Source organism: Chrysochloris asiatica, unplaced genomic scaffold (assembly GCF_000296735.1).
Source record: "Chrysochloris asiatica unplaced genomic scaffold, ChrAsi1.0 scaffold00028, whole genome shotgun sequence".
Lineage (NCBI taxonomy): Eukaryota > Metazoa > Chordata > Mammalia > Afrosoricida > Chrysochloridae > Chrysochloris > Chrysochloris asiatica.
This window is the reverse complement of record NW_006408546.1, coordinates 6,564,590-6,588,768: the sequence shown is the minus strand read 5'-3', so window position 1 is coordinate 6,588,768 and position 24,179 is coordinate 6,564,590. Positions and strand designations below refer to the sequence as shown.

Below are 24,179 nucleotides of genomic sequence, written 5' to 3'. Positions count from 1 at the left end.
CAATGTCTTATGCATTTCATATTAGCCTAGCATAAGCAGTCTTCAGGTATTATACGACTTTCACTGTCCACTTGGGAAGTCAAAGGGTTGAGATGGAGGCAACAAACATCTGCTGAGTGTGCCTCTTCTTTTGGATGCTATTCTTGCATTACCTCACTTAATTCTTAAAGTGACCACTAGAGGTAGCAGTATTTTTACAGAATCTGGGAGTAGTAAGTATCACCCCTGATGTCATAGAGACATCCAGTGGCAGGCCGAGAGCTCATGTTCTCTCCAACACATCAAACTAAACTCTACAAACCAAATGTAAGTTGGAATCTCAGAGGATCCTATAAAGCCTTGGGATATTGCTATAAATACCCAGTGCCACTACCTGCCTAAGGGTGGGTGACATCAGAAAAACACCTGTGAAGTAGAAGGGCTTTGTATTCAGAGTAAGGATGTAAGATTCCACTCTAGCATCTGGTAGGTAATGGGAAGCCTCTAAAGGATTTTTATATGAAAAGTGACCCAGTTATAAAGCTATGTTTTAGAAAGCAGTTTTCTGCAGTCATTTAAAAATGTACTTTTTGTTTCAACTCCTTAACAGTTTGTCTATTCCACACAAGTTCTATTAGGTGGATAATTTCTCTGAAGAATAAAGTAAAAATCTCGGCATGCATCATGAACATTACACTTAAAAACACAATTCAGAAGAAATTTTTCCAGGGAGGCTGAAGTAAATTCTACACAGTAAGCTAAGGATAAAATGCTCAATAGATAAAAAAGTGAATATTTAAACATCTAAAAGTACTTTGAATTCATTTAGAATTTTGGCACTTGACCTCCTTGTGACTGTGCATTATATATAGATATGTGTATGAGTTTGTGTATTAATTAAATAATCATACATACACTAACTCAGAAGTTAGCTTTCTAGAAAACCTACAGGAAACCAAACCAGTGCTAAATAAGGAAAAATCCATTGGTCTGATACATTTGTTGTTCTAAGCAGTACTGAATCTAGAAAGTTACTTACTTGCGCTACTAATTCATTCTGCTCCTTCTGAAACATTCGGTTAATTGCTTCACAGGCTAGACCAACAGTATCTGCTCGCTTTTTCATTCCATTCATCAGTGGGCCAATGGTCTCTAATGATGCCAGGGCTCGAACACACAGCTAAGTGCCCCAAAACAAACAGAAGGCTAATTATAAAGTAGCAATGCTTGATACAGCACAATAAGCACTATAAAAAGGAATGAAAAACCTATATTCAGTCCAACTGTCAAAATAAGGTGAGTCAAACTAGGCCTATTATCTTACTTTGAACAGATTTTTAAAAGTAATTAAAATATCACGTGGTTCACTTCTGAGTTGGGACCTTCCCACTTGAGAAGTCATGCAGACCAACCCAGAACTGCTAGGAGAACCAAAGATTCTTATTGAGAGAAAGACCTGCAGAAAAAAACAGACTGGTGGGTTGTCTGAATACCAAGCAGATTGTTTGCTTTGGAGGCACCAAAGAATAATAAAAAGTCAGCCCAGCAGGGAAAACTCCCTTCTAGGATGGAAAGTCAAAGGGACCCCATGAGCAGTCTAAGTATGCTCGCTGGTGGTCACCTGGGTCTACTTGTGAGTGGAAGTGGAGGAAATGTAGCAATGAAGACATGGGCTGAGTTTGGACATGTTCCATTGGCACATGTTGACCTTAAGATGAGAGAAAAAAGAGGAAGGTCTGAAATTTAGGGAGATGTGCGAACTCCTGAGCCCACAGGCACTGACCTCGCCGCTGGGGTCCAAGGCTGAGAATGAAGCGCTCAGCTGGTCTGAAGCACAGAGAGGTGTGTGCTAACTCTCAAACTCGCAGCCAGTATCCATTTGACCTAGCTTGGATAACTAGTTGACCAGAACTCAGCTGAGCAAGATAAAGATGTCTGATACTGTGAACAAGTGCAAATTGTTACAATTTGATGAACTAGACTTTTCCCTATAAATACAATGACTCAAAATTTCAACCAGAATGGCAGGATTCTTCGTATCAAGGAACAACCTTGTTTCCTCAGTGTACTGGGTTCATAGGGACAAGAAATTTAGACACTGGCTATCAAAATATGGAGGGAGGCAGTGAGGGTGACAAAGCAGAATTCCTACTGAAGTTTCCCTCCTTTTCCAGATGGATATGGTGGAAGGAGGTGGGGGACGACAGTAATAGATTTTAAGACTCGATTGTGAATAATGTATTCAGGATGAATTATGATGATCACAACTGTCATTGTAAAAGATATGCAACTAAAAGGGGAAGTACTTAATCCTTCATTTCAGGTACAGATGATCCGAGGACCATCAAGAAGGAAGAGCATACATGGAGTGTGAGATCCCTACCTAGAAAAGTGGTAACAGCAGAGACGGTGGCAGAGGGAGTGTGATGGAGAGAAAGAGTAGCTGCAGACTGTAGGCCCATGAACTGAGAAAGGCTGTGTGCCTGCGGACAAGAGGCTGCCTAGCTGGCAAAATGTGCCTTTTGGACTTTTAAACAAATATACATTTTTTGTTTTGTAAGTGAATAGAGGTTTAAAAAAAAAAAAATTAGGTCATGAACAATTTTGTTGGGTTTTATTCTAAGTACCACAAACAATAATTTTGGTTGAATTGCTAATTTTTCCCCTTGATTCTTTCATTTTATGGTTTGTGTAGTTTGGAACTCTGTTGTCAAGTGTATATATTTTTATAACTGTTATCTCCCTGATTATCAATAAAAACAATTTGACTTTAAAAACAAAAAATATCATGTGGTTCACATGCAGAAAGGCATGTGGCACAGAGGGAAATGATAATGAAATGTACATCAGTCCCGAAGAGGAAGCACAGATAAATTCTGGAATAACATAAGCTACCAAATACATTCTATCAGTACCTCGTTATCAGACAGGACATGGATGACCCGAATGGCACTCTTAGGAATGGCGTTGTTTCTGTGATTCATTGCCTGGATAACTTTGGGAAGATGGCCCAATGGGGGGACCTGGTCTGCTAGCTGAGGCTGTGCACTGAAGAGACATACTGTTGCCATTGTCAGAGTTTCCAGAGTTTCCCCCTGGAGGATATGAAAATGACCAAAAAACAGTAGCAAAATATGAACTGCTGATAAACTTCTAAAGATCCTTGACAATTATTTAGTGCTCAAAACTAGGTAAATCCACAAATTCTAAGAGCCTATACTTGAAAATTGAGTCACAAATCCTAAGAGGATAACAACCTTCCCGCCCCTCTCCTTGATAAAAGGACTTCAAGAATATGCTCTTCACCTAAGAAGGTTTTCACTGGGCCAGGTTACATACATCTTATGTCAACTGTAGGCTTAAGACGTCATCTCCCAAAAGATATCACTAAGAAAACTTTTAAACAATATAGAAATGTTAGTGTCCAAGAATATCAATACAGGAGAATGCAGAAGTGTTTCCAGTTGTATTAAAAACCCTCCTTTTTAACATGTCTGGCTGCCATAATGTACTTTGCATCTGAATATTAAGATCGCAAAGAGCTGTAACTTATATACCATTGTATTCAGACATATGCAGGTTCTGTGATCATTTGATAAAGGAGGTAACTGGGGCAGAGATGTGAGGTATTGCAGAGTTATTTAGTAAGTGGTGGAGCTGGAACTTAATCCCAGGACCACCAAACACTACCACTCAGGCTGCTAATGGACTTGCTATAGCCAGTCTGTTTCATTCAACCTCTAATTACATCTCAATTACTTTCACTCTAAAGCTCAAGTAACAAAACCAAGACAAAGGTCACTTTCTCACTTTGTATTTTGAGCATGGTTACAGGTACATCTATATAGTACTACTTTCCTGTCAGTTCCGTTAACTGGGGTCATCCCTGCTATCTACTCCCACTAAGTAAAGACTTACCCTAAAGCAGGACACACTTCCAGGGGAACAATTAACATCACTGAATACAGACCCCTCTGACTTTAGTTCAGAAATAAATATTATACTTAAGCATTTTGGTGTGGTGCTGTAGGATAAGCAGTGGACTGTAAGGTCATTTGGACGGCAAGGTCTATACAGGGTCGCTGTGAGTTGGAATCAACTCATCGGCACTTAACAACACAACACTAAGCTGGAAGAGGTAGTCAATTCTTAATGTATGCTCTGTGAAAATGTTGTTTTAACAATACTATCAGTATATTTATCAAACCATTTCAAAAGTGTGCCTGAAGACTGAAGCTTACATGAGGGTTGTTCTTCTCCAGGAGCTCAGTGAGTTTTTCTAATAGTGCAATAAGAAACTCTCGAGGCTTTCTTAGAACCCAAGCTGGCTGTGCAATGAAGATTCTCAAGAAAACTCCTCCAACAGCAAGTTCACCCTCTGCTTCTCCAAACACCACAGCAAAATCTTCTGACAACTGTAAAGGAGAAAGGACCATCGTATAGTCAAGTCACTCAATAATGATTAGTTATATATGAAGCAAGAAATGCACACTGTACTGAAGAAACGTACCTGAAATTAAGCTAGTGCTTAATAGCAATTAATATAATCAATTATTGAGTTTCCTTTTTGCTTAATAAAGCTCAGAAAGGGTACTTTTATAAATTACTTAAAACGTTGAGTATTCCTACTTTTAGGTTAGAAGTCTCATTTTTTCAGGGGGAATAACCAAGAGATTTAATGACAAAGTATCTATAAGATTAGCATTAAACTGATTCAACAAAGGTTAAAAAGAAAAAAAATCAACACACAGTAAAACGCAAAATTTCCTCTTCTGAATAAAGTGCATCTTACCTTCCAGTTTGTATCAGGATTATCTCGCTGATTTTTAAAGTGCCTTGAAAAAGAAAGACAAGGAGAGAAAAACATCAAACTTCAGTGAAAACCACTCTTCTGTTAACCTTTCGGGTAAGTCTTACAGGGTGTTAAGGCAGAAAGGGGAAACCTTCGCCCTTCCCAACGACTATAACTAAGCCATGAGGTTCAACGTTACTTACTCTAGCATCATTTCTCTAACTGTTGTGGAAACTTTATCTCTGGAGCTATCATTCCAAATTAACTCAGGATTTTCATGAGTTCCTTCAAAAATATGTACAGCAGCTTCAGGGTTGTCTCTCATAGCATCCATGAAAACACTTGGGAGAAATTTCATTAATGTAATTCGAACCTATGTGAAAAGGTTTGAGAAAGAAAGAAAAACCGTCTACTGGAAACATCTCAATGTTTAGTTCGCTTTACATTATTCTTTAGACAGTGATTTACGTTTTGCTATTGGGACCAGAAGTAACATCCAAGATTTCTGGAGATTGGTGACAGATAAATAAATCTTGGTATGCAAAGTAATAACAATACTGTACTTAGGTCTCCAATTCATTTCTGTAAAATCCTACCCCCACCTCAGACTTGAAGAAATACAGTGTCCCTGGTTTGTAGTCCCTGGATCTCGCCTTGCCAGGACATGCCCTGCACATGCTGTTCCCCTTTCCCAGAATGCCCTGCTCCTCTAGCCCCACCCTCTACAACACAAACTGTTGTCATGCTGCCTTTGTGTCTAGCAGTATTTTTTATTGCATTTTTCTTTCATGTTTATGCTATGCTATGCTTTTTCCAAGAAGGATTTTTAAAATATACCCATCATGCACATAAACATAAACTGCAATCAGTTAAGTGAGGCACAGGACAGAGGGAAAGCGAGGGTTGGGAAGGTAAGTAAGTTTTCCCCTCTCATCTTGACATGGCTCTCTCCTTCATGTCAAGTCTGCACTCAAATCTTATCTTGCAGAAACCTCTCCTGATCTGGTCTTTTCTTCTCATTGCTTGTATTCTCAGTGCCTGGTACAGGAATAGGTAACCAACTATTCGCTTAACAAATGAAGATTAAAATATGAAGTCAGTAAGTACATAAAGGAATTATTACTGTTGTTGTTTCATGCTGTTGAGTTGATTCTGACCATAGTCACCCTGTATAGGATTTCCAAGGAGCAGCTAGTGGGTCTGAACTGTACACCCTTGTGGTTTGAAGTCCAGGGCTGACCCTATAGTACCACACCAGGAGTCCTCATAACTACTGTTGTTGTTGTTGTTGTTAAGTGCCGTTGAGTCAATTCCGACCCATAACAACCCTGTGAGTTGGAACCACTGACCCTGCAGTTCAAACAACTTTGCAGTCTGACGCATTAACCCACAGCGCCACACCAGGACTCCTAGTATTACTAGCAATATGCAAATTTAGCTCTGGAATTCTAGCAGTCAGTGAACTGAAGGAAACAATGTCAATTACATGATCCAGAGCATCATAAAGCATACCTATGCCAGCTGCTTCAGCAAAGTCCAAGTCTAATTGTTTCTTGAAGAAAAAAGTCATTTCTCCTAAAGCTCCCATAGGAAGGCATTTTGCTATGTATTAAATAATGCCCTCAGGGTGAAAAGAATGAAGAGGTATTCAGGCTTATTTCTTCCTCTCTCTCTCCTGTATGCTGACAGTACAGTGCCAAAACACAATTCAATTCTACAGAGGCCAAAACTTGTACAAAATGCAATTAAGTACTGTCACCAGTCTGGGCCATGAGCCAGTGAATAAAAACCACGTTAAATCTTATCCACTGTGGTACACCCTATCTAAAGCATCACATTCCCACAAAGTCCGGAGAAACATTGAAAATCAGAACATGATTTAGTGCTATTTATTCTGATTTCCTCAGTGTGAAGCCCCCAAACGTCAGGTGTATAGCCAAGCTGTCCAGAGTCATTAAGGTAAGGTAGTAGCAGCACAGCATTATAAAGACAAAAGTTCTGCTAAGACTGGCAGGCCCAAAATGCTATAATTTTCCTATAAGCCAACAGCTCAACTTTTAGGGTTAATTTTTTTTTTTTTTTAAAACAAAATTATCTTTTTGAACTATTATTCATACATTTAATGAGGAACTCACTGTAATTCTTTTCATGGTCCCCGGCAACACTTAAAATCTAACAGGACACTGTGACAGTGATTCGACATAAACTTTAGAGCAGAAACATGTGATATTGATATAATGGAATAAGTTAAAATGTATCTAAAAAACTACTAATCTTTTATTTTTTTAATTACTTCATAGCTTGAAACAAAAATTAGATTTGTTTTTATGATAAATAAAATAGGTTTGAAATGAAACCTTTCTAGATACTACACATTTAGATACTTTTAATGAGCTATGTGGGAGAAAGATGAGGCTTTCTGCTCCCGTAAAGATTTACAGCCTCGGAAACACTATACAGGGTTGCTATTAAGTGTGAACCAACTCCACAGCACACCACCACCACGCCACCAGTAGTCTGCCAACTTGTCATACTGTGGTGGCTTGTGTGTGGCTGGAACCAATGCCATCAGTATTTTAAATACCAGCAGGGTAATCTAATGGTGGAAAGGTCTCAGAGGAATATCCAGACTAAGACAGACCAGGAAAAAGGAAAGGCAGACCAAAATACTTAGGAATAGCAGTAGAACATTATCTGATACAGTGCCAGAAGATAAGCCCCTCAGGCTGGAAGGCACTCAAACCATGACTGGGCAAAGAGCTTCTTCCTCAAAATAGAGATGACCTAAATGAGACAGAGTGGACTTTCATTTGCAGCTGTTTTAACTCAAAATGAGAAGAAACAGCTGCAAACAGCCATTGATGATTATAACGTGAAATGTACAGAAAAATCAAGGAAATTGAAAGTTGACAAAATGAAATGGAACACATAAAGATAGATATCCTAGGCATTAGTGAGCTGAAATGAACTACTGAGGTCCATTCTGAATAGGACAAGGATATACTTTACACTATGCTGAGGACTGCAAACTGAAGAGAAATGGTGTTGACATTCATGGGCAAAACAAGCATTTCACCATCTATAGTGAGTAGGTATAATATCCATATGCCCACAAGGAAGCCCAAGCCCTACTGTGGCACTGTAGGGTAAACACTGAACCAGTAACCCCAAGGCCGACATGATGGCAAACAAGAAATAGACTAATTAATACGACTGATTGAAATATACAGAACAACCACTAAAGCCAATGATGATGAAATTGAATCCTACCAAATTTTTCAACCTGAAATTGATCAAACATGCAACCAAGGTGCACTGGTAATTACTGGTGATGGGAATGTGAAAGTTGGAAACACAGAGAAAAAAAATCATAGTTGGAAAATATGGCAATGGTGACGAAAAAGATGCTGGAGATAGCATAATAGAAATGTGCAAGATTAATGACTTATTCATAGCAAATACCTTTTCAACAATGTAAAAGGCAGCTAGCTATACAGCTGAACCTTACCAGATGGAATTACAAAGAAATCAAATTGTCTACATCTGTGAGAAGAAATGATGGGGCAGCTCAACATTGTGAGCCAAAAAAAAAAAAAAGGCCAGGGGCCAACTGTGGAACAAACCATCAATTGTTCATACACAAGTACAGGATGAAGCTGAAGAAAATTAAAACTCCTTGAGAGTCACAATATCATGTTAACCAGATCTTACCTGAATTTAGAGACCACATCAAGAACAGATTTTATACATTAGACACTAATGATTGAAGACCAGAGGAGTTGTATGATGGCATTAAGAACATCATGTGCAAAGAAAGCAAAAGGTCATTAAAAAAAGATGGATGTCAGAAGAGACTCTGAAACTTGCTTGCTCTTAAGGGTAGGGAAGTTAAAGCAACTGGAAGAAATGATGAAGTAAAAGAGCTGAACAGAAAATTTCAAAGGGCAGCTTGAGAAGACAAAGTATTAAAATGAAATATGCAAAGACTTCGAGTTAGAAACCCAAAGGGAAGATACAGGCTCAGCATTTCTCAAGCTGAAAGAACTGAAGAAAACATTCAAGCCTCAGGTTGCAATATTGCAGGATTTTAAAAGCTCAGCAGCTGTTCCTTGAAAACCCTAAAGAGGGTTGCTATGGGTCCGAATTGACTTGACGGCACTTGACAACAACCTCACGGGCAAAATAGAGTTCTGGTGTGGCATGGAGTGTCAGGGACTGTCCTCGACATAGTTGTATTGTTCACGAGTGTTTGGTTCACAAGGAGGGGAGATCCAGCGGCAATAGGGATAGCGAAAGAATACACAGACAGACAAACAGAGGGAGACAAAGAGGCACCCCGAAACCAGGGTGGATGCATCACTGGTGGGCAGACTTGGGAATACAGGCATCGTAGCCTCTGCAGGCAGCAACTCACTGCCCTGCAATCTTTACTGCAAGCCCTCCAACCTGTAATGCACTGCAATCTTTACTGCATGCCCTCCAACCTGTAATGCACACCTGGGCCGACCTGGGCCTCTGTTTTATTTAGGGGAGGAGCTTCACAGCAAGCTGGGAGGGACTAAAACAAGATACAGCTAACATCAGTAATTTTCCAGACATTCAGACATACATCGAGCTTCGCTGGTTCGAATCCCAGGCCTGCAACTTGGTTTCTCAGGCTCAATTAACATATCTATAGCCCCTGAGCTCAGTTGGGGCAAGGTGAAAGGGAAGGACAAAAGGCTTGGGCGGAGTCCCGCTGTTTTGGTTTCCTGAGCCAGGTTTTCAGGAACTTGGCTGAAAAGCTAACACTTGGGACAGATTTAGGGAAGATGGCTTTTTTGTCTGTAGAACAAAGAACTGGGAAGTAGCTAAGCTATTTTCAGTTAATCTTTTGGAGAAAGGCTTAACCTTATATTTATCTGTGGACATTAAGGGCTCATGTTTGGAATTAAATAATATAACTGAACACTACGATGAAAAACAATTTGCCATTAACTGCCAAGGGCTAGATCTGTTCCTCAGAGCCTGCGACCTGTAACACTCGGGCCTATAGGGTCTCGAACTTCTGACCAGGCCTATACACGGTCTGCAACAATGGAGGACTGGCACTGGACTACTAACCACAGGATGGTGGTTTAAGCTCACCAGCCACTCCTTGGGAATCCCTTTACAAGGTTGCTATGACTTGGCAGCACTTAACAACAATAATGGGCAAAATAATAAATGATGCAGGAAGCATCAATAGAAGATGAAAGGAATATACAGCATCACTGTACCAAAAGAACTGGTTAATATTCAATAATTTCAAGAGGTACCAATCATATGATCAAAACACAGTGTGCTGACAGAAGAAGTCCAAGGTGCACTGCATTCACTTTGGAAAAAGAGTCTTCAGGAATTGATGAAATGCCAGTTGAAATGTTTCAACAAATGGATGCAGTGCTGGAGGCACTCACTCATTTATCCTAAGCAATTTGGAAGACCTGGCCAACTGACTGGAGATCATAATTTGTGCCCATTACAAAGAATCGTGACTCAACAGAATGTGGAAATATTGAAAAACATTAATATCCCATGCAACTAAAATTTTGCTAAAGCCCATTCAAAAACTTGCAGCAATACACCATCAGCCAAAAATTCAAGCGGTATTCAGAAGAGGATGTAGAACTAGGGATCTTGGCTAAAAGCACAGAGTACTACAAAGATGTTTAATTATGTTTTATTGACTATACATAAAGGCACTTGACTGTGTGGATCATCACCAAGCTATGGATAACATTACAAAGAATGGGTATTTCAGAACACTTGTCATGAGATGCCTGTACATAGACAAAGAGGCAGGCATGAGAACAGAACTAGGAGATACAGAACTGGTTAAAATCAGCAAAGGTGTGTGGCCAAGGTTATATTCTCTCACCATACTTACTCAATATTTATGCCAAACAAATATTCCAAGAAGCTGAATTATATAAAGAAGAACTTGGCATCAGGATCTGGGGAAGACTCTCTAACCTGCGATATGCAGATAACACAACCTTGCTTGTTGGACATGAAAAACTCATGATGAAAATCAAAGACTACAGTCTTTAGTATGGACTGTACACCTCAATGTAAAGAAAACAAAAATCCTCATAACTGGATCTGTAAATAATATCATTAGAGCGATGGCAGAAGCCATGTCACCAAAGGGCAGAGCGGTGGGGGACCCTAAGCATGAAGGGCTCATTGTTAAGCAAGGCCACAATGGGTCTCCCCTTGGAAGGCAAGGCCCCAGGAGGGATCTCATGTGGGGTGTCTGCAGTTTCTGTCTCTTTGTTTTAATCAGCTTATTTTTAATTTTCATGATTTTATAATAAAAGTTTTCAGTAGAATCTTAGTAAGAATTATATTAGAGATTTAAAACTTGTTTTTAGGCACCTTCACACCATATTCAATCATGTGTAGTCCTAATGAATGCTTTTCACACTAACAATAAGTTTCACCACTAGGAAAAACCAGCTAAAGTTTTTGCCAGTTCAAGTTTAAGATTACATTCAACATTCTGTGTAGGTTAGGTCAGGGACATTAAGACCTTTAGAAAATTAGCTAAAATACAATTAAGGGCTAAGGGAATAGTAATAGATCATAAGCAGAAATTTAACTAGATGTTTTGTATAAAGAAGTTGTTCCGTTTCTTCTTAACTACAAAACTTTAAGTCCTTTTTATGCTTCTTGTTTTTCTTGTTTAATCAATCATGAGAAACAATTGTGTTGTCAGTTACCATAGCAAATAATGTTTAGGTACATGTGATTAATGAATCTATCGAAAATAATAGGTGAAGGTAGAAATAGTAGTTAAGATTTAGAATTATGTTTTAAGGTTACCCTGACATTTTAAGATGTCAGAAAGACTAAGGTGTTTTAACAAGATCATTTGTGTGATGCTTCAAAGAAATTGATTATTATGAGATCGTGGTCCATTGTAACGGTATATAAGGAACTAGATAATTGAGTAAAATCATCATTAAAATTACTATTAAAATAATATCATCATCATCATCATCAGAATTTAGCACAAGTCATCGACTCCATGTGATTTTTTTTCTTCAGCCGACTCCACACATCCCTTCATGAGTCCCCCTAATAAGTGTGTTGGGGCTGGCCCTGTAGGATAAGTACTGGACTACGAACCACAAGGTTGGTGGTTCGAGTCCACAAGCTACCCACAGAGAAGAAGATGAGCCTCTGCTCCCATTAAAAACTGTACAGCCTTGGAGACCCTACACAGGGGTTGCTATGAATCTGAATTGACTCAGTGGCACTCAACAACAGAAATAAATGGAGAAAAGATTGAAATTGTCAAAGACTTCATTTTCCTTGGATCTACAATCAATGCTAATGGAAGTAGCAGTTAAGATATCAAACAATGTACTGCATTAGGCAAATCTGCTAGAGAAGACCTCTAAAGTGTTCAAGAACAAAGATGTCACTTTGAGGACCAAGGTGCACCTGACCAAAGCCATGGTATTTTCAATAGCCTCATATGCATGTGAAAGTTGGACAGCGAATAAGGAAGACCGGAGAAGAATCAATGCATGTGTATGAGAAGAATACTGAAAGTGCCAAAACTGCCAGAAGAACAAACAAGAAGTATGACTGGATTGCTCCTTAGATATGAAGAAGGCAAGACTTAGCTTCGCATACTTTGGACATGTCAGCAGGGACCAGTCCCTGGAGGACATCATGCTTGGAAAAGTGGAGGGTCAACGAAAAAGAGGAAGACCCCCAACGAAACAGATTGACACAGTGGCAGAATTATGAGCTCAAACATACGAACAATTGTGAGCATGGTACAGGACTGGGTACTATTTCATTTTGCTGTGCAAAAGGTCACTGTGAGTCAGAACTGATTCAATAGTACCTAACAAGAAGTAACAACAATGAGCTATACGAGAGGACTTCAAAAAGCAGAAAAATGGAATTAAAAGATAATTGAATTTTCCCATGAACTTTTTGAAGCTCCTCATATTTATATTTGTAGGTCACTACTAAAATCATCTATTGACTGGCTAGGTTAATTTTTTTTTTTTTCTTAATTTCACAAATATATTTAATACAAGCAGAAAGTCTACAAAAATACAAGTTATCTGGGAAACTTCAACTATTCTTATCACTGTATCAATGGCTAATACTGTGCATAGCTTTAACAGCAACAAATTGATTTCTTGTTAAGGTGGTTAAATATAACAAATAAAACCGTATAACCCTTAAAAGCTTACGGGAATTACTGCATCACATGTTGGGCATGGAGTTGTTATGAGCTGGAAGCAACTCGATGGCACCTAATAACAACAAGGCTACTCATAATATTTTAGGAAACTTTATGTTTAGTTGAATTTTAGTTTGAAGAGCCATTTTCATGAATATTATGAAATCTATACAAATAGCAAACTTTAGTTTTACTTAGGTTAAGTGCCTTAATTATTGTTGTTGTTGTTAAGTGCCATCGAGTCAATTCCAACACACAGCGACCCTATATAGGGTTTCCAAGGAGCAGCTGGTGAACTTGAACCACCAACTTTGCAGTTCAAATGACTTTGCAGTCTGACGCATTAGCCCACAGCACCACACCAGGCTTCCAACTGCCTTAATTAGGCTAACTCAATGTTAAATCTTCTTATTTGCAGGTTTATTTAGCTTAGTGTATTATGATCTAATACTTCAGGGGGTAAAAAGCATATTAAGTTATTTTATAACACATTATTTTCTTACCTTTACCATCCAAGGTTTCGGCAACCTTCATAAAATTAGTATTAAAGCAGTAGAGCTTCAATAATTAATTTCCTTCCTAGGATTTATCCTGTGTGCTTACCTTTGGCCCTATTAATTTATCTGCTGTCATTTTAGCAAAAAGTTCTGCTGTTTGCGCTCGAACTTGTGGATGTGTTGAATTGCAGAACATATCCAATAAATAAATCAAAGCTCCTATGAAAGAAACCAGCATTAATGCTTACATTATAATGAGTATTCTTTTCTAACAGCAGAATTCATTTTAAACCTTATTTTAAGTAAAATTAGATGTCAATCCCATGCTATTTTAACTATTAGCCTTCCAAATACATTCTTCTAATAATTAGATTATACAAAGCAGCACACACACACACACACACACAAAAAAAAACTTCCTTGTATTTAGCATGACTAGATGAGAAATCACTTCATACGTTACCCTTTGTCATTGCTTCTTTGATTATTTTTGTACTTGATGTCAAAGCATAAAGAGTTTCCAGAACAAGCTGACGACCTGCAGAATAAAAGACATTTGAATGAAGGTATCATCACAGTTGTTTACATTTACTTGGTCAGGCACTAAACAAGATATTCTACACAAGGAATTACACTTAACCTGTAATGTGGAAAAGGAATTGCAGTTTAACAAGTACAAGATTTCATAGTTAATGAGCAGCACTGCTGGATTTTGTTACCAGGTCTCTACGAAGTCTATACTTATGACTACTACGTCATACTGTCTTTCTACCTCACTGTCCCTTGCACAGTCAAAATTTTTTACCTTCTAATACCCAAGAGAGGAGCTCTGGTAGCGTAGTGGCTACGAATCGGGCTGCGAACCTTAAGGTCAGCGGTTCGAAACTACCAGCTGCTCCGCGGGAGAAAGATGAGGCTTTCTACTCCCGTAAAGATTTACACCCTCGGAAACCCTGTACAGGGTCGCTATGGGTCGGAACCGACTCGACGGTACTTAACAACAACAACAACAACAACAACAATACCCAAGAGACACTTTGAACAAGGACCTAAGAACTTAATCTGGTTCTACTGTCTTATGGGGATCGGGGGTGGGGGAAAGAAGACAAGGACCCTGTTGCACTCTAATACATAACAGCATCCTTTGGGACACAGCCAACGATAACGCTCACCTCTTGCCACTGCTGTATGATATGCAGGTATGCTGGGCTACTGGATTTCACTCTAGAGTCTAGAGTCATATGGGAATAACAGACACACAGCCACAGGAGTAAACAGTTGGCAGACAAAAACAACAACAACAACAATAATAAAAGCTGGAAGCTGGGCTGGGCTGTCAACACAGAAAAGAACATACCCTCAAAAAAGGAGATTTCTAGCTTTCTACTCCCGTAAAGATTTACACCCTTGGAAACCCTGTACAGGGTCACTATGGGTCGGAACCGACTCGACGGCACTTAACAACAACAACAACAAACAGAAGCAAAAACCCACCACTGTTCTGAACTTAGTTTCAAAGGCAAAAAGCTTTTGTTAGGTGCCATTGAGTTGGTACCGACTCATAGCAACATTATGCACAGCAGAACGAAACACTTCCTGGTCCTGGGTCAACCTAACTACTACTGTTGCCACGCTTGAGTCCATCGATGCTGCCACTTGGCCAATCCATCTCGTTGGGGGTCTTACTCTTTTTCTCTGATCCTCCACCTTACCAAAAATGGTATCCTTCTCCAGCAACTGGTCCCTCCTGACAATATGTCCGAAGTATGAGAAATGAAGTTTGACCACCCTGGCCTCCAAGGAGCACTCTGGCTGCTCTTCTTCCAAAACGGACCTACTGGTTCTTTTGGCAGCCGATGGCATTTTTAATATTCTCCCCCAACAGCATAACTCAAAGGCATCAATTCTTCTATGATCTTCCTTATTCAATGTCCAGCTTTCGCATGCATATGAGGTTATTGAAAATACCATGGCTTGGGTCAGGTACACCTTAGTCTTCAAGCTGACATCTTTGCTCTTCAACACTTTAAAAGGGTCTTGTGCAACAGATTGGCTTAATGCAATATGTTGTTTGATTTCCTGACTGCTGCTTCCTTGAGTGTTGATAGTTGATCCAAGAAGAATGAAGTCCTTGACAACTTCAATCTTTTCTCCATTGATAAGAATGTTGTTTATTGGTCCAGTGGTGAGGATTTTTGTTTTCTTGACATTGAGATGTAATCCACACCGAAGACTGTGGTCTTTGATCTTCATCAGTAAAAGTTTTAAGTCCTCTTCACTTTCAGCAAGCAAAGTTGTATCATCTATATATCGTAGGTTGTTCATGAGTCTTCCTCCAATCCTGATGCCACGTTTTTCTTCATAGAACCCAGCTTCTCGGATTATCTGCTCAGCATACAGGTTGAATAAGTATGGTAAAAGGATACGACCTTCTTGTAAACCTTTCTTAATTTGAAACCATTCAGTGTTCTCATGTTCTGTTCAAACAACTGCCTCTTGGTCCAGGTACAGATTCCTCATGAGCAATATTAAGTAATCAGGAATACTCATATTTCACAATGTTGTCCATAGCTTGTCATGATTCACACAATCGAAAGCCTTTGCGTAGTCAATGAAGCACAAATAAACATCTTTCTGATATTCTCTGCTTTCAGCCATGATAGCCCTCATTCCGCGGCCTTTTCTGAATCCAGCTTGAACCTCTGGAAGTTCTCTGTCAATGTATGCTTGTAGCCGTTTCTGTGTTACTTTTAGTAAAACTTTACTCACATGGGATATGAAAGATTGTCTGATGATTTCCGCATTCTATCGGGTCACCTCTCTTTGGAATGGGAACAAATACGGATCTCTTCCAATCAGTCGGCCAGACAGTTGTCTTCCAAATTTCTTGGCAGAGATGAGTGAGTGCTGCCTCACTGTCTTGAAAGACTTCAAGTTGTATTCATTCAATTCCTGGTGCCTTGTTCTTTGCCAATTCCTTCAATACACCTTGGACTTCCTCCTTCAGTATCATTGGCTCTTGATCATGTGCTACCTCTTGAAATGGTTGAACGTTAACCATTTCCTTTTGGTATAGTGACTCTGTGTATTACTTCCATCTTCTCTTGATGCTTTCTTCATCATTCAATAATTTTCCGAGAGAATCTTTCAATAACAAAAGTCGAGGCTTGAATTGTTTTCTTCAGTTTCCCCAGCTTGAAAAATACTCAGCATGTTCTTCCTTTTTATTTTCTGATTCCAGAGTTTTGCACATCTTGTTGTAATATTTGGCTTTATCTTCTCAAGATGATCTTTGAAATTTTCTGTTAGGCTCTTGACCTCCTCATTTCTTGCATTTGCTTTAGCATCTCTACGCTGGAAAGCAAGTTTCAGTGTCTCTTCTGACATCCATTTTTACCTTTTCCTTCTTTTTGTCTTCTTAATGACTTTTTGCTTTCTTCCTGTATGATGTTCTTGATGTCATCCCACAACTATTCTAGTCTTCGGTCTTAAGTGTTTCATGTATCAAATCTGTTCTTCAGATGATCTCTAAATTCAGGTGGGATATATTCTAGGTCATATTTTGGTGCTCGTGGACTTGTTTTCATTTTCTTCAGCTTCAGTTTGAATTAGCCAATGAGTAATTGATGGTCTGTTCCACATCTGCCCAGCCTTTTTTTGACTGATTATATGGAACTTTTCCCTCGTCTCTTTCCACAGATGTAGTCAATTTGATTTCTATGTATTCCATCTGGTGAGGTCCATGTACATAGTTGTCTCTTATGCTGTCTACAGAAGGTATTTGAAATGAACAAATCATTGATTTTGCAGAATTCTACCATGCGTTCTCCAGCATCATTTCTATCACCAAGGCCAAATTTTCAACTACTGGTCCTTCCTCTTTGCTCCCAACCTTTGCATTCCAATCACCAGTAATGAGCAATACATCTTGATTGCATGTTTGATCAATTTCAGATTGAAGAAATTGGTAGAATTCTTCTATTTCGTCCCCACTGGCTTTAGTGGTTGGTGTGTACATTTGAATATTAGTGGTATTAACTGGGCTTCCTTATAGGTGCATAGATATTATCCCTATCACAGATAGCATTGTACCTCATGACTGATCTGGATATGTTCTTTTTGACAATGAATGCAACACCATTCCTTTTCAATTGTCATTTCTGGCATAGTAAACCATGTGGTCATCAGATTCAAAATTGCCAATACTAGTCCATTTCAGCTCACTGATGCCTAAGATATCAATGTTTATGAGTTCCATTTCATTTTTGACAACTTCCAGTTTTCCCAGATTCATACTTCGTACATTCCATGTTCAGAGTTTCAATGAAGGTTTACAGCTGTTTCCCTTCAATTCATTATGAGTTGTGCCCCATCAGCAAATGAAGGTCCCACAGGCTTTACTCCACTGTCGTCATCATGGTCAACTCTACTTTCACGAGGCAGATCTTCCCCAGTTGCACTTTGAGTTCCTTCCAACCTGAGGGGCTCATTTTCAGCACTGTATCTGACGGTGTTTCTCTGCTATTCATAAAAAACCTTTAGAGAGGGGATAAAAGAAGGTTAAGAATTTTATGTATTTACAGCATCAATGGGGTGAAGCGTGGCAACAATAGTGAGGTTGGCCCAGGATCGAGCAGTGTTTTGTTCTGCTGTGCATAAGGTCGCTATGGGTCAGCACTGACTCGATGGCACCTAACAACAACAACAACAACAACAGCCCTTAGGAAACAGTATTGTTGTTAAGTGCCAATGAGTCAATTCTGACCCATAGCAACAGTATAAGACAGGTAATTTAGTCTAAAATCTACATCACAGTATAGTAAGCTGATATTTATCTTTCAGCTATTTTGTTTGTAGTTAAAATACTGTTTGCACTACATAAATTAGTAATGAGTATAAAATTACACTTTCAAACTAGGATTTCTATAGTACTTTTTGCTTTATCAACCAGTTTACTTATGCACTGTTTGAAGTTTCACAAAGCAATTGAAAAAACAGTGAAAAACCCGGTTCCGCGGGAGAAAGATGAGGCATTCTGCTCCCGTAAAGATTTACAGCCTCGGAAACCCTGTGCAGGGTCGCTATGAGTTGGAATCGACTCCACGGCACTTAACAACAACAACAACAACCTGTAGCTAGTCATAATTACTATAGTAATAATCTGTAAATGAGTTTTAAAAGTTGCTGTCATGCAGAGATAGTTCAATGTCATTACTCAAGAAAACAAAATTATTCAATGGAAAGTCAATTCCATTCAATGCAATGAGAAATATGACACACCTAACATGTACAAGGCCCATGAGATCAATGAGACAGGGTTCCTGCACCAAAGGATGCAAAGAGACTTGAAGCCAAGACTAATATGACTTGCAAGGGGTTGGCAGAGCTGACTGGGCAATATATTCTGATGCTTAATGGTAAAGTTAGAGGTATATTTCAATTGTCTATAAAAGTCAGTAACTTTGCCTTTGAAAAGCAACCTCAAGACTGGTTCTAGCACACCTACAAACTATGAAGCTACACCAATTGTACAGCTTATGTAGAGCCTGCAATGTAGACAGTGTTCAAGAAATCAGGTTGGTGTGTGTTTACAACTCAATTTCACCTTGTTGATAAGTCTCTTATTAGGCTCCAATTAGTAAAATACAAACTATGCAGACCTAAACCGTAAACTAAACTAAGCTAAACACAAAGTGATGCTTACTTCAAGCCAGGGTTTGTTGTTTTTTTTTTTTAAATCATCCAATACCATGTGGTTTATAACCTATAGAATATACCAAAGTCTCAATTGCTCATTTGTAGACTGTACTCAGCATATGAAAACCCCTATGTTATTTTCCTCTTTTAATGCCTTTGGACCTCTCTCTACCCTCAACTTTCAACTTTTGATATGAGGAATGCAAAATAATCTTATTGGCCTATCTAAAATACTATACGGAAGATAAATCTCATGTAAACAATGTCACCTAAAACATTCTAAAACTACACAACTATGATATAATGTAAAAAATTTTGTATTATCTATGTAACTGCTCCCTCTCTATGAGTTGGCCATGCTATCACTCCCAAATTCCATTTGTGAATATACATACTTGATGGCAATGAATGTAGAAGAGCCAATAAATTGGACAAAACCATTGATTCACCAATATTGTTGACACAATCTTGGTTAGACGTCACTATATTCACAACCTGAAAAATTAATCGATAAGGTATTAAAAGTTTTGGAAAAAATTTTAGACCTAACTCAAATGAAGTCATGCAGACTTTACAATATCTGATTGACAAAATATCTGATTGACAAAATATGTAATTCTTAAGAGAATAATTTGATCTTAAAAGATGGACTTTATTACTTTGATCTTTTGAGAAATAAAAATATTAATGTTCAAGTACACATAATGTACATCAAACCCACCAGCCACTCCACAGAAAAAAGATGTGGTGGACTGCTTCCATGAAGATGACAGCCTTGAAAACCCAATGGGGCCTTTCTACCTTGTCCTGTAGTCATAATGAGTTGTAATCAACTCAAAAGCAGAGGGTGTAGTTTGGTTTGGGGTTGAGGCGTATAAAAGGCTTTGATACTACGCCAGTGTAGGCTCCAGAACTGTGGACACACTATATTATTGGGAACACTGCAGTTCCTTACAAACACAGATCTGGAAGTATAATTGTTTAAAACAATAATGATCCTCACTACTGGAACCTTCTTTTTGCTTTTAGAAGGAAAACATGTCTTCAGTACCCAGCACAAGGATTAAATTCATCATTATGTCAGGAAGAATAAGGCATGTTCTTCTTTCAAACAGAATGAATGTTCAAGTAAAACTTTTATAATACATATCTAGAGATGAATGTAACTTAACTGAAACTACATAACCAGCATTTCAAAGCAATGTAGATTTCAAAACATTTATTTTGAAAGTTACAAGGTGCATAAAGGAATTATGGAAGCTTGGGTTTCAATTAAAATAACATGTGCTTTAAGCTTTTGAACCAATTTAATGTTTGAACATTATATTAAAAATATGTTTTAAACCAAAATGTAAGCTAAGAAAACATTACACAAATCAAACTACTGCTGAGCCTGTTATGACAGGGCTGAAATGATTACACAACTGGCTGACATGTTTTACACTGAGCAGGAACATCTGAAGAATGACCCTAGGAGCTTCCTCTGGATTGTCTGGACACTGAGCCAGCTGTGACAAGAACTACCTGCTTCTCCCAGAGGAAAACGCTGCACCCAAACAGCTTTCTACTACCATGGTTTCCAACGCTCTTAGACCTCCATAAAGGCCACAGGTTCTGGAAAGCTGGCTTTTCTAGACAACTCCTGTAAATAGCATCAGATACCAGCTGACTTAGTTGTGATTTTCATTGAAAATGTTGTTTTCAAACTACACTTACAAAAGGGACAGCAACTGAAAGGGGGAGAAGTAAGGTCCATCCTCTGGATCACAAATCCACAATGTGGATCTAGCCGAGCACTCTCGCCTCAGCATGCCTCTCTATAGGGACAAGTAATCATGGAACCTCTATTTATTCTTCCTGATGACCTGTGGCTTCCAAGCTTCCTGAATATAGTCTATTCCTGAACCCATACCACATGACATTGTAGATTCCAAGCACACGACTAAAAAAAAGAAACACCTTGAACAACATTGTACGATAGTCACCTTTTGAAATTCAAAATTTAAAAACATATTTATATTACTTAACAGGCATACTTCCATTCAACGTTGCAGAAGGATTGATCAAGTCAGATACATTAAGGGGTAGAAAAGACAACAAGCTTTAGTACAAACACTTTTACCTCTAAGGCTAATTGTTGCACTTGACCAGCTCCATGGACTCGGAGAAGAGAAAATATTAACTTAAAGTGCCCAATACATTCACTTTCAGAGCCTAAGGAGTAAGAATAAAAGACTTTTATTTCCAATAGGTATTCTAAATTATACACCTTCATATACTGCTATTTACATCAAATACAAGTCTCTGATAACCCTTTCTAAACCTCTGTGGCATCAACGGAGTAGAGTGTTTCTGCAATTGGAGTATTTCTTAACAGGCAAAAAGTAATATATTAGCATTTCTTAGTGTTGTTCTGTTTTCCCATTCCCACCTTTAAACCCCCAGGCTAAAATTAAGAAATTTTCCAAATAAACAATCCAGATACAGCTAAAAAATAATCAGGTTGTAAGGTAGTTAGTAACTTTCATTCTTTATCCATAGACTGTAAAACTATCGACCTTGGCCTACTAAATACTGACAGAGCTTGACTTCATTTGGCATGAAGACAGACTAGATTAGAACTCTGTCACTTAAGAAGTACATAAAAATAAATAAAATAACTTTTAAAATACTAATATGCACACACAAAAATCTCTAATGACATTATGTAAAATTGAATAGTAATTTCCATTTCTACGCACTTAAAACCCAATCACATGTATTGACTACCATTTTTTTCTGTGTGTGAATAAAAGCAAAAGTAAACAATATGGTTTTATTTACACCATATATTTCCTTTTCTTATATGGTAGGTAAAACCTACTGTGCAGTTTTAAGTCCTAATAATATAAATCTTTTTTAAGTCTCAAAAGGATAATTCACTAAGATCACTTTGAGTTAAAGTCTGACAATATTCCATAAATATTGTTTTTAAATTCAGTTTCAAAATACTTAGCAAGTAAGAATTTTTATGACTACAAAAATGACACACAAACCATACTTTTTGGCAAGTTTTTTTTTTTTAATAGATGGTATACAAGTAAAGAGCTCCTTTACTTGTATGGTGTGGTACTGTCAGCAGTTCAAACCCACTAGCTGCTCCTTGAAAACCGTATATAGGGGTGCTATGAGTCAGAACCAACTCCAAAGCATTTAATAACAACAATACGCAAATAAAATATCTGTGGAGGCCCTTCCCCAATTAAAAAAAGGTCCAAATCAGTAATTGGTTCTGCCATAATCTATTTTGAACCTAATGCACCACTACTGATGCTCAATATGCCAATTCCAAATAATAAGAAAGGAAACCTTGTTCAGATTTTAGAACAATGCCTTTAGTAACATCCCAATGGATTGATAAATGACTGTTATAATGTGAGGATAGTTTGGACTGGGCAGTGTTTCGTTCTGTTGGGCACAGGGTTGCCGTGAGTCGGTACTGACTTAACGGCACCTAACAACATTATAAATAAACTATAAACTCAAAACAGAGAGTGAGTACACCTAAGAGATAAAGATATTTTTTCCCAGAAAAATTTCATTACTAATGGACATCTGAAATTTTTTTTTTGGAAATAGCATACAAAACTCAGATATTAACAGTAATATATACTGAAGGAAAAATAAAGTCTGAAAGATATTACTAAGAAATAAAAGACTTTGAAGTCTTCAAGCAATTTAAACTGAATTTGTGCTAAATTTGTTATCAAACCAAGCTTATCTAAGGTAAAACTTTCAGATTTTCACATATACATTTCCCTAGATTCAGGCTAGAGTATTTACTTTTTCTGTTAGGTATGTCTTCTTAAAGATGTTTAATGGGGATTATCACCTTCTCATAATTTCAAATTTTAAATACCAAAAACTTCAGGCAGTTTTTTTAAAGATGTGTGTCTATAAACACCTGGCACTGTTACAAACCAGAGAAGAGGCAAAAATAAGACTACTTTATAAGAAATCTAACGCAAGAACTTACGTATATTTGGTTTATCAAATTATTTCACTGAAAGAAAAGTTTTTAGTATCAAATTATTTTTATTTTCTTCAACATATTTAAACTCATTTTCTCTTGAAGATATGACTTCTAACCATGGTAGCTTAACTACTCTCTCCAACTTACTCTCTCTAAAGTAAATATACTGGGCTCAATTTCTCTGATAAAAGTTAAGAAGCAGACATTTCAAGGCTTCTCTGTAATAAGAAGCATATTGATGAGGGTACAAACACATACCTGGGTTATATTTTATGACATTTCTCAGAGCTTCCAAAGCCATCTCCACTCTTGGCAGGCGGTCTCCGTGCTGCTCGGATTCCACTTTTGCCGCATGTGTGATGGCCATAAACGTGTGCAGGTACTGGGCCTGGGAGCCAATATAATCCAAGAGACTGGCAGCAAATGCTTTTGGAACCTAAGTCAAACCGAAAAACGTTTGAGAACATGTGTGTTCTCAGAAATAACCTATCACAAAAACTCCATGGCAAAAGAAAAAATTCTAGGCAATGTAAAGTAAGTATGGTTAATTTATACATACAAGAGGAATTTAAAAAGCTGATGGGAAAATAGGATTAAAAGGTAATGGAATTTTTCCATGAACATTTTGAAGGAACTGACACGTATAATATATATTGGAGTCCTGGTGTGGCGCTGTACAATATAGTGTTGGCCTACTAACTACAATGTTGGTGGTTCAAATTCATCAGCTGCTCCTTGGAAACCCTATGCAGGGTCACTACGAGTAAGAACCAATTCGAAAGCATTTAACAACAATGTGTATATCTAGGAGAAAGATGATGCTTCCATACAGATTTACAGCCTTAGAAACCCGTTGTTGTTGTTGTTAAGTGCCTTTGAGTCGGGTCCGACCCATAGCGACCCTGTACAGGGTTTCCAAGGGTGTAAATCTTTACGGGAGTAGAAAGCCTCATCTTTCTCCTGCAGAGCGGC

At 38.2% G+C, this 24,179-nt stretch overlaps 1 protein-coding gene across 1 annotated transcript in view; it reads right to left on the bottom strand.

Moving 5' to 3' along the window:
• Nucleotides 1-24,179, bottom strand: part of DNAJC13 (DnaJ (Hsp40) homolog, subfamily C, member 13) — a 173,921-nt gene that overhangs the window by 8,701 nt on the left and 141,041 nt on the right. Inside the window, exons 44-53 of the mRNA XM_006840026.1 lie at nucleotides 23,466-23,643; nucleotides 21,318-21,409; nucleotides 19,591-19,690; nucleotides 13,962-14,036; nucleotides 13,605-13,717; nucleotides 4,975-5,144; nucleotides 4,772-4,814; nucleotides 4,221-4,394; nucleotides 2,895-3,074; nucleotides 1,019-1,159 (exon numbers count right to left, since the gene is read on the bottom strand). Coding sequence (XP_006840089.1) covers nucleotides 1,019-1,159; nucleotides 2,895-3,074; nucleotides 4,221-4,394; nucleotides 4,772-4,814; nucleotides 4,975-5,144; nucleotides 13,605-13,717; nucleotides 13,962-14,036; nucleotides 19,591-19,690; nucleotides 21,318-21,409; nucleotides 23,466-23,643 — 1,266 coding nt within the window. The remainder of the gene's footprint in view (nucleotides 1-1,018; nucleotides 1,160-2,894; nucleotides 3,075-4,220; nucleotides 4,395-4,771; nucleotides 4,815-4,974; nucleotides 5,145-13,604; nucleotides 13,718-13,961; nucleotides 14,037-19,590; nucleotides 19,691-21,317; nucleotides 21,410-23,465; nucleotides 23,644-24,179) is intronic.